At 41.0% G+C, this 13790-nt stretch overlaps 4 protein-coding genes and 2 non-coding genes across 7 annotated transcripts; 3 read left to right on the top strand and 3 right to left on the bottom strand.

Moving 5' to 3' along the window:
- The first annotated feature begins 112 nt into the window (after positions 1 to 112).
- LOC132787869 (transcription termination factor 2-like) lies at positions 113 to 1486 on the top strand. The gene has a single exon (XM_060795207.1). The coding sequence runs from the start codon at positions 113 to 115 to the stop codon at positions 713 to 715; it is 603 nt and encodes a 200-aa protein (XP_060651190.1). The 3' UTR covers positions 716 to 1486.
- LOC132787865 (transketolase-like protein 2) lies at positions 1241 to 5748 on the bottom strand. The gene is given in 4 exon segments (XM_060795201.1): positions 1241 to 1551; positions 1618 to 2570; positions 2572 to 3217; positions 5095 to 5748. Coding segments are annotated over 4 exon segments (1881 nt in total). The 5' UTR covers positions 5199 to 5748; the 3' UTR covers positions 1241 to 1373.
- Positions 5694 to 5786, top strand: Trnay-gua (transfer RNA tyrosine (anticodon GUA)). Its single transcript has 2 exons — positions 5694 to 5730; positions 5751 to 5786. It is a non-coding gene; the product is annotated as a tRNA-Tyr (tRNA).
- A 335-nt stretch (positions 5787 to 6121) lies between these two features.
- On the bottom strand, positions 6122 to 6214 carry Trnay-gua (transfer RNA tyrosine (anticodon GUA)). Its single transcript has 2 exons — positions 6178 to 6214; positions 6122 to 6157 (listed from the first exon to the last, which is right to left on the bottom strand). It is a non-coding gene; the product is annotated as a tRNA-Tyr (tRNA).
- A 114-nt stretch (positions 6215 to 6328) lies between these two features.
- Positions 6329 to 10569, bottom strand: LOC132787866 (peroxisomal N(1)-acetyl-spermine/spermidine oxidase). Of its 2 annotated transcripts, none has more exons than XM_060795203.1 (5): positions 9896 to 10131; positions 8305 to 8710; positions 7461 to 8241; positions 7277 to 7397; positions 6329 to 7206 (listed from the first exon to the last, which is right to left on the bottom strand). In XM_060795203.1, the coding sequence occupies exons 1-5, from the start codon at positions 9995 to 9997 to the stop codon at positions 7024 to 7026; spliced, it is 1593 nt and encodes a 530-aa protein (XP_060651186.1). In that variant the 5' UTR covers positions 9998 to 10131; the 3' UTR covers positions 6329 to 7023. The 2 variants fall into 2 exon arrangements, with proteins under 2 accessions (XP_060651186.1, XP_060651185.1); XM_060795202.1 differs by having other exon boundaries at positions 6330 to 7206; positions 9912 to 10569.
- A 113-nt stretch (positions 10570 to 10682) lies between these two features.
- LOC132787861 (BLOC-2 complex member HPS5 homolog) lies at positions 10683 to 13751 on the top strand. The gene is made up of 3 exons (XM_060795198.1): positions 10683 to 10931; positions 10984 to 11490; positions 11550 to 13751. The coding sequence occupies exons 1-3, from the start codon at positions 10848 to 10850 to the stop codon at positions 13554 to 13556; spliced, it is 2598 nt and encodes an 865-aa protein (XP_060651181.1). The 5' UTR covers positions 10683 to 10847; the 3' UTR covers positions 13557 to 13751.
- The last annotated feature ends 39 nt before the right edge of the window (positions 13752 to 13790 follow it).

Genomic DNA, 13790 nt, shown 5'->3' on the forward strand with positions numbered 1-13790 from the left:
GAGAGAAAAAGTAATATCAGAACATCATCACCCACCATAGGAGAAAATATAATTAAAAAAAGAAGAGTGCCAAAGTGGTATTAAATATGAGGAAGACACACTGCATACATCTATGACAATGGCCACGGCAATGAAACTATTGAATCCAAGCAATCCGATATTTGAATTTAAACGCGACTCTTCTAAACTGCGAATGGTATTTGAGATACTGCAAAAGCTGCTCCAAGAGACAAACGATAAAATCATTGTTGTCTCCCAATGGACCAGTTACCTAGCTGTTATTAAAAACCGATTGGATGAGATGGGTCATGAGACACTCGACTTCAATGGCAAAATGGATGCAAGTGAGCGAAGCGAGTCGCTAAGTGAATTCAACAATACGAGCAACAATAAGCGCATCTTGTTGCTCTCATTGACTGCTGGCGGCGTTGGACTCAACCTGAATGTGGCCAATCACTTGCTTATGGCTGACTTGCATTGGAATCCTCAGTTGGAGCGCCAGGCACAGGATCGTATCTATCGCTATGGACAGAAGAAGCCTTCGTTTATTTATCGCCTTATGTGCAAAGACACTGTGGAGCAACGTATTAAGGCACTGCAGGATTACAAAATTGAAATTTCGAATGTGGTCTTAAATCCTGGTCAAGCATTGCATATCTCTGGTAGCAATGGTCTCTCATTGAAGGACCTGAAAAAGATTTTTGGTATGCAATAATTTGAAGTCAATCATATCTGACACGTCATCATCAGACCAAAGATTGCTTTTTCTAAATTACTAATAGGAATTCTCTTTAAATATATTACTTAAATATAACACAGTGGCATTATAAAACTATATACGCCATGAACTAAACCGATTCTAAATAAGAAATCTTATGCAATCTGCTTAATTCATAAAAATTTCAAATTTTTCAAGAATTTGAAGGATCCTCGGTTTCTATCGTAAGATCTAAGTAATTAATGCTAATTACAATATTAATAACTTTCGTAAAAGTTACCAATTTTTCCATATTTGTGAAACAAGCTAAAGCAAAAAACCCTCAAAAATAATACCTCCTTATTAGTGTAAGAAGAAAGATATTGAATTAATTTACATGTTTCTATGTAGTTAGTTTGGCTAACCAAAAAATTCATTGCAATGTTTGTTACTTAAATATATATTTGTTTTTCTGATTTCAATAAAGATTTTGTCTTTAAGCAACTATCAATCTTTTAAATTGTAGAGTAAATAATACAAGCATTTGTATACCTGTATAGAAACTGAGTTTATTCTGAATTAACCAAGGGTTTGTTAATAATCAAATGAAGTGATTGGACAACGTGCAGATTTTATGTTTTATGTGTTCGGCCAGAAGCTGAAAGCAATTTTATGTTCACTTCTTCAAGATGCTATTAACGGCACAGACAATGTTTCGAGCAGAGATGCCGAACATGTCAATGAGAACAGCGGGGGGTCCAGAGCGGGGAACAGTGGGCACATACAGATGCTTAACCACAAAATTGCGATGCTCAGCCAGTGCGCTGAGTACAGCCTCACCGAGTCCTCCTTGCCTAATGAAGAGAAAAAAAATCAGAATCATTTTGGACAAGGGTTTTAAGGAGATGTGCACAACTTACTGGTAATGATCTTCGACGACAACGATACGTCCGCCACACTGTTTGCCCTGCTCCACAATCAGGTCCACATCCAGCGGCTTCACAGTGAAAGGATCAATCACACGCGCCGTAATGCACTCCTTCTCCAGCTGCTCAGCAGCAGTCAGACACTCATACAGAGTGATGCCAGCGCCAATGAGGAGCACCTCGTCGGATGGCTTCTGGCGGACGATCTTGCCCTTGCCCACGGTGAATGGCTCATCGTTGTTGTAGATGACAGCGGTATTGGGACGCGATGTGCGGATAAAGCAGACACCCTTGGTGTTGGCCGCCAGTTCGACGGCGCGTTCGGTGCTCACGGCATCCGAGGGATAAAAGATTGTGCTGCCGGGTATGGTGCGGAACATGGCCACATCCTCGAGACCCATCTGCGAAGGTCCGTCCTCGCCAATGCTGCAACCACAATGGGAGCCCACAAAGTTCACATTCGTCTGCGAAATGGCACCCATGCGGATCTGGTCAAATGCACGCGTAAAGAAGGTAGCAAATGTGGAAACGAAGGCTACCGTGCGACGACGACAGGCGGTGCCAATGGCTACGCCCACCAGATTCTGCTCAGCAATGAAGCATTCAATGTAACGCTCGGGGTAAGCGTTACGCAACTTATCCGAAAACGTTGAATTCTTTGTGTCGCCATCCAGGGCAATAACACGATCATTATTCGCCGCAATCTTGGCCAGCGCCGTGCCGTAGGCCAAGCGTGTAGCCACCGAGTCGCCCAGCTTGTAATTGGGAGGAGTGCACAGTTTAACATTGGTGATGTCCACTTCGGGAGCCAGTGCAATTTTGCATATCTTTTTAGGCGACAATTTGACGTTAGGGTTGACAATCAGACCCTCCAGGTGTTTGATAACAGTAGACGCCTTATCGCCCAGAGGCTTGCCATGCCAGCTATCCTTATCCTCAATCTGGGGGGAAATCCTTGCCCTTGAACGTCTTGGCAATGATGGCAGTGGGCTTATTCTTTGTGCTTTCGGCACAGTGGAGCGCCTTGCACAGCTCCTCGATATCATGACCATCGACGACGAGTGCATTAAAGCCAAAGGCTTCCAGACGATCACGATACACGTCCATTTTGTGCTGCAGCGAGGTAGCCTCCGATTGTCCCAGACGATTCACATCAAAGATCACGCACAAGTTGTCCAATCCATAGTGTCCGGCAAAGTGGAGCGACTCCCACACAGATCCCTCAGCGGATTCGCCATCACCCACTACAACATATGTGCGATAGTCAGCCTTATCGAAGTTCTTGCCAACATAAGCCATGCCAGCACCCACAGCAACACCTTGGCCCAGAGAACCGGTACCCACATCAATGAAATTCAGGCGCGGCGTGGGATGACCCTCGAGATCGCTGTCGATCTTGCGCAAATTCTTCAACTCGTCGATGGGGAATAGACCAGCCTCGGCCCAAGCAGCATACAGAATGGGTGCAGCGTGTCCTTTGGAGAGGATAAAACGATCGCTGGATGGATCACGGGGATGCTTCAGGTTCAAACGCATCTGCTGGAAGAACAGCACAGACATGATCTCTGCCAAGGAGCTGCATGATGTTGGATGGCTGCAAGACAAGAATTTAAGCGAAGTTGTAAAAATGTGTTTATTTAGGGATTAAAGACTGGCACATTGCCAGGCATCTGCAATATAAAACACAATGCCCTTGAATAAATTTTCTGCAAACTTCACAGTGTTGCCGATTAAACTAATTTTAAATAATTGGCTTTTTGTTTCTAAGAAATCGTTTTTAATTAATTTAAATAATTCACGTATTTATAAACTATGAATTAAACAAATTATTACGACTGTGTGTAATTTTTAAAAAAGAATAATATACCTCGGAATTAATTTTTTCTTTCTAATTAATAATAGTTTTTAATAATTATATGCAAATATTAATATATATTAAAATTCGAAACCAATATAAGCATATGTATGTATGTATAATGGAATAATAAGAAATGGAATACACTTCTCAAATTTTAATCAACTCTTCAATATATATTTTAGGATTTAAATATATATTTATATGTTAAGTTTCAACATTTGTTTTTATAAAATCTTATAGAATGTTGAATAAATTTGTAGCCGTATTTTTTTCTACACTTGTAACGTTTTAAAATTGGCTTCAGTCATATCCAGGAAAGAAGGGGCTCGTCTTACAATACACATTTTTTTATAGATATGTACATATGTACATATGTATATATTTATACATATGTATATATATATAGATATGTATATATGTACATATACATGTGTGTGTTTTGATTGTTTATACAAAATTATGTATGTGGTAAATATAAATACATACATACAAATGTATGTATGCATGCCTTATCGTCTTCACGTTTGGTGTAGGTTTCCAATCGCAAACCGGTCGCAAATTTGAGTTTGCGTTGCAAAAACAAATCATCGATTGTCTCCGTATTTTTCATGGATTCCCGATCCATAGAATTTGAAACTTGTCTCCGCTTTGCCCTCTGTTCATTAAGAACTAATGAAGGTGAGTGCTACTTTTGATTTTTATCAACATTTTGTCATACAATAATCTCGTGCAAACACTCGAAAGAAGGTGACCAGCTCGATCACCTCCGTCTAACCAACCAACTGCTTGTAGGTTATCTGCTCTCCTCTCCCTCTCGCTCTCCCACAACAGAGGTCATATATAGAGCAGCGCTTATCAGCTGAGCACCCTAAAGCGTCTAAACATTGTGCTTGACGTTGACGGGAAAGGGAGCTCCATTTGGATAACTACTTTACTTATCTCACATTTAGTTTAATTGCAGCGGTGTCATAAAGGTCATAAAAACGTCAGAGTTGTACGAAACACATCAACACAGGCCATTAGTATTAATGTAATTTGAATGCACGTTGTCAATAGCTTAATAAATTAAATGTGCGGTGCAAATAGCTTAATTTTGTTTTTTAGTTTTCTCCAGTGTAGCATAATGTTGCCAACTGAGCTATTAAAGCACAACATATCGGGGCTCCGCGTTGCCAACTAACAGCGAAATTTCAACGAGCTTCGTTTAAAGCGCCGCTGTGGCTGCCATCAATATGCGTGTGTTTGTGTTGAGAAATGAATTGTTTCGCCGTTAAGAACAAAAAAAGCATAACAGCATTTGTGAAGGTTACGGAAGGTTAATTTCAAATTAACAAGCGAAATTATTGCACGTAGCTATCAATAAAAATTATAAAGTTTTACATGTACATACATATACATATGTATACATAAATATATGTGTGAATGTGTTGAACTTAGTGCAAATGCACAACAAAACGTGTTTCAACGAACGGCGTTGCAATGGATTAAACACGTGGCATCGGAGCCTCAAGCCGGGGGTCACCTCTGCTTTGGTGAACGATTAACGCACGATCGCGCAACAAGTGCAAGGTGCACAAGTTTTCCATGCCATAGTTAAAGTGATTGTTACTTACCCAGACTTCGAGGCTTCCGTGGCGTTAATGGAATGAATACGCAATTTATGCGCAACATCTTTCAAATCCTGCACGGTTTTGGCTTCTGGCTTGTGATACGACATATTGAGTACAATTCGTGTTGGTTTTACTGATGATGGTTTTAATAGATTGTTCTTGTTTTTTATCCAAAGGCTGATACTTCGATTTCGGCAAAACACTGACAATAAAGTAGCCGTAGTTGCAACCTAAGTTTCCTTGGTATTGAATTTCTTTTTGGTCTCGACAAAAATAAACCGCTGCAGCCGGCGAATGGAACCAAACTGCCGTCACCGTCGATTTTAAGTTGTAGAGGAGCAATTTTGTCTGCCTTTCGCAACGTTGCTGTCGCATTCACTTACACACAAAATCGCTTTTAAAGTTTAAGCGTAAGCTAAATTTATATTATTGACTTAACGCTAAAAAAGAGACCGACGTATGAATGTGAAGTTAGCAGAGCTTTTAAGTCAAATTTTTCTCTTTTCGATAAGATTAAAGCTTTTTATAGCAACTGAATTGGATGATAAGACCAAAATGTGCAGTTCGACTTCAAGTTGAGTTCTGGCTTCGCGGCTTCTACGCCTTCGATAGCTCAGTTGGTAGAGCGATGGACTGTAGTTCGGCAATTGCAAATAGACATCCACAGGTCGCTGGTTCGACTCCGGCTCGAAGGATTTTTTTAAAACATTTTTAGAATGAATTCATCGTTTAAATAATATATATATATATCCGTAATCTATTAAGAACGCGTTTCTTGTCAATGTTTAAAAACATGTTAAACTTAAATTTTTCCATTTTTGTTTATGTAACATACATTTTTCAGTAGCATAGTATTCGTCAAAATCCATTTATCTTAATTATTAGTTTTTTCTTTGGAATAGTCGTATATTTTTTTCATTAAAATTCACAATTAATTTATAATAGAAAATAAAACCAAAATTTTTGTCTTACACATATTATTAATATTCAGAACATTTATTCATAAATTATAAGACAAAATTAAAAAAAATCCTTCGAGCCGGAGTCGAACCAGCGACCTGTGGATGTCTATTTGCAATTGCCGAACTACAGTCCATCGCTCTACCAACTGAGCTATCGAAGGCACATGGGCGGCAGTGGATACGTAGAGTTCTCAAAGGGGGGTCAATTTAATGTAGCTTAATAATGAAGATCTATAAATAAACTATACAACTTTGCAGTAAAAATGGAAAAATTGCAGTTTAGCGTGTCCATTTATTCTCATTATGCGCACAAGTTTAAAAAATAATAACTTGTTTTATAAATTAAAAATAAATATCTATGTATGTAGATCTATTTTGAATGCTATATATAATATCATTTTTTGTTTGCTTTGTTTACTTGTCTTAAAGATTTAACTAATGCATAATGTAGTTAGCAAAATAGTTAACATTAACAATACATAGTTACATTTAAATTTACACTTTGTTGCATTTTTGGTTATCGTACCATTTTTTTTTTTTGTTTGGATAACCTCCAACAAGAATCGTTTCATCCTGTAACTTCAACCAATTTATATTTTCGACTACAATTTATATGAATTTATAAAAATAGGTGTACATATTTCTTAGTAAACTATCTTCTTAACAAATTTATTTTGTGCACATCTTGGGTAATATTAAGTGTTACAGTGAAAGCCGTTGAGCACTGAAATTACTAATCTGCTCGATCTGCAATTTCCGACCAACAACGTGATTTAATAGAAGATACGTAAAAGCAACAACGAAAGTATTATATTATCAAAACAAATGCACATCAAACAATTGATATTATCTATAACTAGCTAAAAACAAAGCGATAAATAATAATTAGTCCTTAAATAAAGTTAAAAGTGTGAAATAGACATAAATAAGTATATAATACATAAATAATAAATAGTCATGGTTTATCGGCTTAGTCCAGGGCGATACCCTGCATCCAGGCGCTTAAATCACTGCCATCAGATTCCATGATAATCTCATCTGGTTCGTCATTTGCCAGTAAATACTGTGCCGCTGTCCGTCCGCTCAAATAAGCGCCATGTACAGTGGAGTAAAAACTGGAATGCGTATGTTCGCCGGCAAATACGATTGCTGGCTGAAAAAAAAAACGTTCGAACTGAAAATGAAATTTCATGAAATAGATTCGAATAAGGTGCGCAGTCTACCTTCATTGCCTGTGGTGTGGCGTAAAGGGGTTGCGCTAAATTCTCGATGTCCTCCTGTGTGGCACCCACAGGTATCGAGGTATAGGCGCCTCCCGTATAAGTTTGACTTTTCCAACTGGTGCTAAAAGGAATAGTCGATAACATTAGTAGTATTTTGTAGCCAAGAAGATGGAGGTCAGCTTACCACACACATAATTTAGGCTTAGGCACATAAGGATCTTGTAGGAAATCACGCAAGAGTTCCGTGCACTTCTCGCCTACTTGTTCATGGGGCAATGTCTCCATATACTCTGCCTCGCGACCAGACACCCAGCCAAGGAGTAGGGTGTCATTGATCTTGGCAAATGAGTAGATCTTCTTGAACCAGTTCTTGCTAAGGTACGCCTCTGTGGCTCGTTCTTCTTCGCTGGCCGCCTCTTGCTTTTCATCGTCCCACAGAAGCATCACTTCCGAGATGTCGGCGCTGAGAAATGGACGCTCGTACACAAGAATAATTTTGTCCACAGTGCCAAACATGAGATTCTCAATGGATTCCTGTTTGTAATGTGGCAGTTCCGGATCAAAGAGCGTCTTGTGCGTGTGCTTTAGCACACCCAGGGGTATGGTGCATATCACATGACCAGCATGGAAAATCTGCCCGTTCTCGCAATCGACCCGAACAGCACCTTCGGGCACATAATCACAATTGCTGCTGCTGGCGTTTGACTCGACAGAGGCACCACGTTGGGTTGCACCTGTTGGTACCTCTGTCACTGTCTTCTCGGAATCGTCGGAGTCCTCGTTCTCCGAGTGTTCATCAACGGTCTCCAAGCCGGTAAATGTTTTTTTTCGCTTCCAGTGTATCTTCTTCACCGGACACTTGGTCAATATGGATCCCTTAGGTATCTGTGCGCTTAGTGGTCGCAATATTGAGCTATAGCCCGCTGGCAGAACAATATTACCACCTTGGAGTTCTGTGTAGCTTCCTATATGCATCGACGAATAGTTTATAAGCAGTTTAAGTATCTTAATTTTGTGGAGAAACTCACCTAGTTCAAGAAGATCGACCTCATTCATATTGTGACAGCCGGTGATGCAAGTTTCGCGTTTGAGCAGGCAATTGAATATTAACTGCTTCAGACGCTTCTCCTTCGGATCCTGCACAGAGCTCAAGTAGATCTCAATTTCGTAATTTATGTGTTCCCCAACGCTGTTGATGTCAGGAGGCGGGCTGTACTGGCAGAGGAAATACTCATCACAACGGCGTAGGAAACAGACGTACGCCTCGTAGATTTCCTGCAGTATGCTGAAAGGAACCTGATGACCATCCTCTGTGGTGGCCACCACCTTGTGCGGCTTTGGTATGTTTACAACGCTGACTAGACCGTGTTGCACAGCTATTTCGAAGATTGGATTACCCAGCACGCCGTGTATCCAATTGGCGCCAAGCTCCACCTGCAATCGAGCAAATATAACAGATTGATTAGTTTTTAACCGACATAATTAACCTTTGCGATATAATAATGCGATGCCTTCGTATATCCTAAAAATGTATTATTATGGTTACTGAATCGTGTCAATCAAATCAGTTAGGCAAATTCAACATATTGATCACATTTTGAACGAAATGAAAAATAAACCTTTGCGATAAACAAACTGGTCAATTCATTTTACTTAATTTACAAAATGGATCCGTCTAAGAATAAAGCAAATATAACATATTATAATATAACAACAATTTTATCTCTCGACAATTTTGTTTGTTAACTGATTTCTATAATTAACATAGGGTAACTCTCAATAATGAGTTTGGTAACTTTTGTTGTGATCATTAATATAATTCTAACACATAAAATGGCTTCCATAAATAAATCCAATAAATTTTTAGCGATTTATGAAGTGTAAAATATTCTTAAGATTTCCATCATTAAAATATAATAATATTGAATAGTTAATGTAAAAATAGTTTTCCTTATCCCTTCTGTCAGAGTTTACAAGAAAAACGTAAATACAATTTTTTTTTAAATAAATAGATAAGATTCTTCGCTTCTTTTCGTTAAAGTTAACTGACCTATATCTAAGATAAGTTATTTACTATACGAAAGTAGCCGGTTCTAACGGTGTTTCCCTGACTACGTGATCGTTTACCCGTTAACCCGTTATTTATAATCAGCTGATTGCCCGTTAAAACGCACCTTGCGACGTCACAAATGTAACACACAATCGTATCTTATCTACAAAGTGAATTTGAGTTGTATAACAACTGGTAAAGTAAGAAATTCCATGCTATAATGTTGCACGACAAAGCGGTAAGCATGTTATTTCACTAGAAGCGTGTAACCAACTAATAACTTGGCAAAAACAATTTGCAATATATACTTCGGCCAGGTTATAGGAATGCAAATTAATGCCGATCTTACTGAATTTAAAAAAAATATTTCATTAATGTTACAATTTAGAACTGTATAAAATAAATAATGTCGTTGTGACACCTAAAAGCAACGTGTGGAAAAATCTATAATTTTCATAAGTGCCGCAAAAATGTTGCTCAACAATTAGGAACGTCCAAAAATACTAACATCGTGACGTCCCCCTTTTCTTTTATCCCCCCCCTTAAACAAATGCTTCGAGGCTGCTTACATAATGCGTGAGGTACCTTTTGATTATTGTCAAGCGGTATGGACACGATTCGTCCTCCCACCCGACCGCGCGCCTCCACAATGAGAAAATCATCGCAACCATTTTGCAACAGATGATTGGCAGCAGATAAACCTGCCATTCCAGCGCCGATTATTAAAACCTTAACATGTGTGCTGTTGTTATTGCTACTGCTGCCGTAGCCACCGCTGCTTGGAGCTGCCTCGTCTGTAACAACAACACGGTTCGCAGCAGCTGTAACCAAACCCTCCTCGGTAGGTGATGATGCGGGTGTTGTTGGCTCCGTTGACTTGTCGGCCATATTTCCTTATTACATATGTTTGTATATGCGAATTGATGCGATTTATGCGTTTCTTTTCTCTTGGTATTATGCACATGTATTTTGAGTCATTGCTCTTCGTTTGCACTTTTTAACATCGCAACGACCACGGAACTGTTTTGACGTTTAGTTGACAGCGCCATTGGTGGGCATGGTTCACAAGGGGGTGGTCAGTGGGGAGGGATATTGTAATCATGCGCCGGCACTATTTATGGCACTGTAAAGAAATGCAAGCTGAAATTTTGAACATTCCACGTAAGAATAGGATTGAATGCACATGATCAACTTGCTTTCTCTTTTTGCCCAGCTTTATTTTTTTAAATGATGGTATATTTGACAGGAAATAACAAAAGCAGCTGTTCGCAACAGTATTGCCAGGTCGCAAAATGTTTTGTAAACATAGTGCAGGAGCTGCCAGACTTGCATTTGTAAAGGCTGTGGCAACGCCAAGTTAACATCTGTAAAAGTTGAAGCCTCAGTTGTTTTTTTTTTGTTTTGCAAATGGTAAAAATGCATAAATAATATACAAACAATAACATACTGTATAATTAGCATGCGAAGCGTGCCCAACATGTGAATACTCAAGCGTCAGTAAGAAGAAACAACAGCAGCAAAATGTCCGACGCCTACTGTCTCTCGAATTTTATTGATTTTTCTCCACATTTGTCGCAACCGCTGAGGCACAGCAATCGGATCAAGGTAACGAAATCAAATGCAATCGAATACTCTAGATTCTCATATTTGATTACAGTACACCTGCTTTGACATCTCAGACAACTACATCATATTTGGTGCCACCTCGGGCTCACTATACTTCTTCAATCGTGCTGGCAAATTCATGCATCTAATCCCCAATAAACATGGCCCAGTTACACACTTGAGCATATCGGCAAACAATAAGTATGTTGCATTTGCCACACAACGATCCCTGATCTGCGTGTATGCTGTCAACCTGTCGGCCCAGGCTGCCCCACAGGTAATTGTTACACACCTGAGCACCGATCAATCTGTACAAGTGAGTTGCATCCATTGGACGCCGGATGAAAAGCAATTTTACTATGGCGACACACGGGGTCAGGTCAATTTGGTGCTGCTGTCGTCGTTCATTGGTCACAGCCTGTTGTTTAACATGTCAGTGCATCCATTGCTCTATCTCGATTCGCCCATTGTGCAAATCGATGACTTTGAATCTCTGCTCTTGGTTTCCAACTGCACCAAGTGCATTCTCTGCAACACCGAGTACGAGGAGTACAAACAGGTTCGTCGCCTATTATTATTTCCAACTCAAGTATAAACCTTACCATTTATGCCTGGCAGATTGGAAACCGTCCGAGGGATGGCGCCTTTGGTGCATGTTTTTTTATGTCGCCACAGGAAGCATTGCAGCCATCTCGCATCTACTGCGCCCGTCCCGGCACTCGCATCTGGGAAGTGGACTTCGAGGGCGAGGTCATCCAAACGCATCAGTTTAAGAGCGCACTCGCCATGGCGCCCGCCAAGATCTTAAAGCCCAGCGAAAACGATGCCATCGACGACAATAACGATATTGATGGTCTAGAGACAAACGATGAATTGCTCGACTATCAGCCGCAGCAGCTGCAGTTCGCTAAGCTACAGCGCTTCAGTCAGGACTTCCTCTTGGCCTTCACCGAACTGGGACTCTATGTGTTTGATGTACGCAATTCCACGGTCGTGCTCTGGTGCAATCAGTTCGAACGCATTGTTGACTGTCGCGTTACAGGCGCCGAGATTTTTGTGTTCACCCAAACAGGCTCATTGTACAGCGTGCAGCTTCAGACCCTGCAGGGACACGCCATTTTGCTGATGCAGCAATCAAGGCTGCCGGAATGCGCACGTCTGTTGCGCCAACATGTCAAATACTTTGCGGACAAGGCGCGCGAGAACTACGATCTGAAGCTGCTCAATCAACTGAAGCAGATGCTCATTGAGAGACAGCAGTACGAGCTGCTTAACGATATATCCGTCATCTTCGATGCCATTGCCCAGTGCACGGGCAACGCACTGGACACCCAAAGCTCTGGCGGCAGCTCTGCGACAACCGAGCGCAGCCAGTCTCTCAGTCTAAGCACAGCAGTGACAGTTGGTAATGGAAATGGCAGCCAGACTCAAGCCATAACGATGCCATTTGCTGCAGCACCGCCCAAAGGGGTTTATGTATTGGAGAATGCATTTTGCGATAACCTCAAGCAGCCGCCCAAGGCGGGACACTTAAAGGATGCACTGCTGACAGTAACTGGAAAGTTTGGCAAGAACATCATCAAGTACAAGTTCAATATATTTGCCGAGGAGCAGCAGCAACAGCTGGTCCGCGAGCTGATACCGGATAGTGAGCGCTCGCTACCCTTCAAGGATATTAAAGCCCGCTACGAGTCGCAGGACAATGCCGACGAGGACGACGAGGAAATTGTTTGCCGCAGGAGCAAATTAGCTTCCGCCAAGCGTTTGGCAGCGTCGACAACAGCAACAACTCACATCAGTCCCGAAGAGAAAACCATATACAATCTGTATTTGATCCACAAGAGCGCTAAATTCAGTCGAACGCATTGCGTAGAGCGTTATCGCAGCGTCTTCGATGAGTATACGGCCAACGAGCTGATCCAATTGCTGACTAAACTGGTCCAATTGATGGTGGACCATGGCGACAGCTTGGAGCAGGCACAACGCAATTGTTATGAGATGTACTTCAACTACTTGAATCCCGAGCTCATCTGGGAGATGGACGATGCGACGCGTGACTATATTGCAAATGGATTCGTACTCTTAAATGCCGGCATCGAGATCTTTCGCTGCAGTCATTGCAATTTCCCACTTCGCTTCGATAATGCCTGTCAATATCATGAGCTTGGTGCTGTTTTATTGCGATACTTTTGGTCCCGCAATGAGCAGCTAAAGTGCTTCGATGTCCTACACGCGGTGCCAGCGTTGCTCGACGTCCTAGCCAAGTTTTATCTGGCCGAGCACAATCTGGATAAAGTGCTGCCCATTGTATTTAACTATGGTGCCGTCGAATTGCTCCAGGATATCGGACGACAGTTGAACATCTCGGCATGGGCTCGTTTATTTGAGCAGTTTGTGGAATTACAACGTGGGCGCTTGGTTTGTGTGAACTGCGAATGTGTTACCAGTGTGGAGCAGGAGCAGCTAACCCGACACTTCTTCTACACTTGGAACTGTTTCCTCAACATTGCCCTGGATCATTTGACAGCCACCGAGACGCTGGCATTAATCTTCAAGTGGAGCTCGTACATACCCAGCGATGCGATTGATCGTGAATTCTATACAAGATGTCTGCTTAAGGGCTAGCATACTATACGGCATTAATTTATTCCAAGACACACACGCATTCCCTTATTCTTAATCTCTAGCTAAAGCTAAAGCAGCCAATACCAAAAGCATTTATTCTATATATACATATATTGAAACTATAGAAGCATATATATATACACCACATACATATGTATACAGTTTGTGCGTAAATAAAAGTTGTAAATTCCCCTGCATTAACCTATGAGTTTTGCTTCAGTTTTAAAGATATTC

Source organism: Drosophila nasuta, chromosome 2R (assembly GCF_023558535.2).
Source record: "Drosophila nasuta strain 15112-1781.00 chromosome 2R, ASM2355853v1, whole genome shotgun sequence".
Taxonomy (NCBI): Eukaryota; Metazoa; Arthropoda; class Insecta; order Diptera; family Drosophilidae; genus Drosophila; species Drosophila nasuta.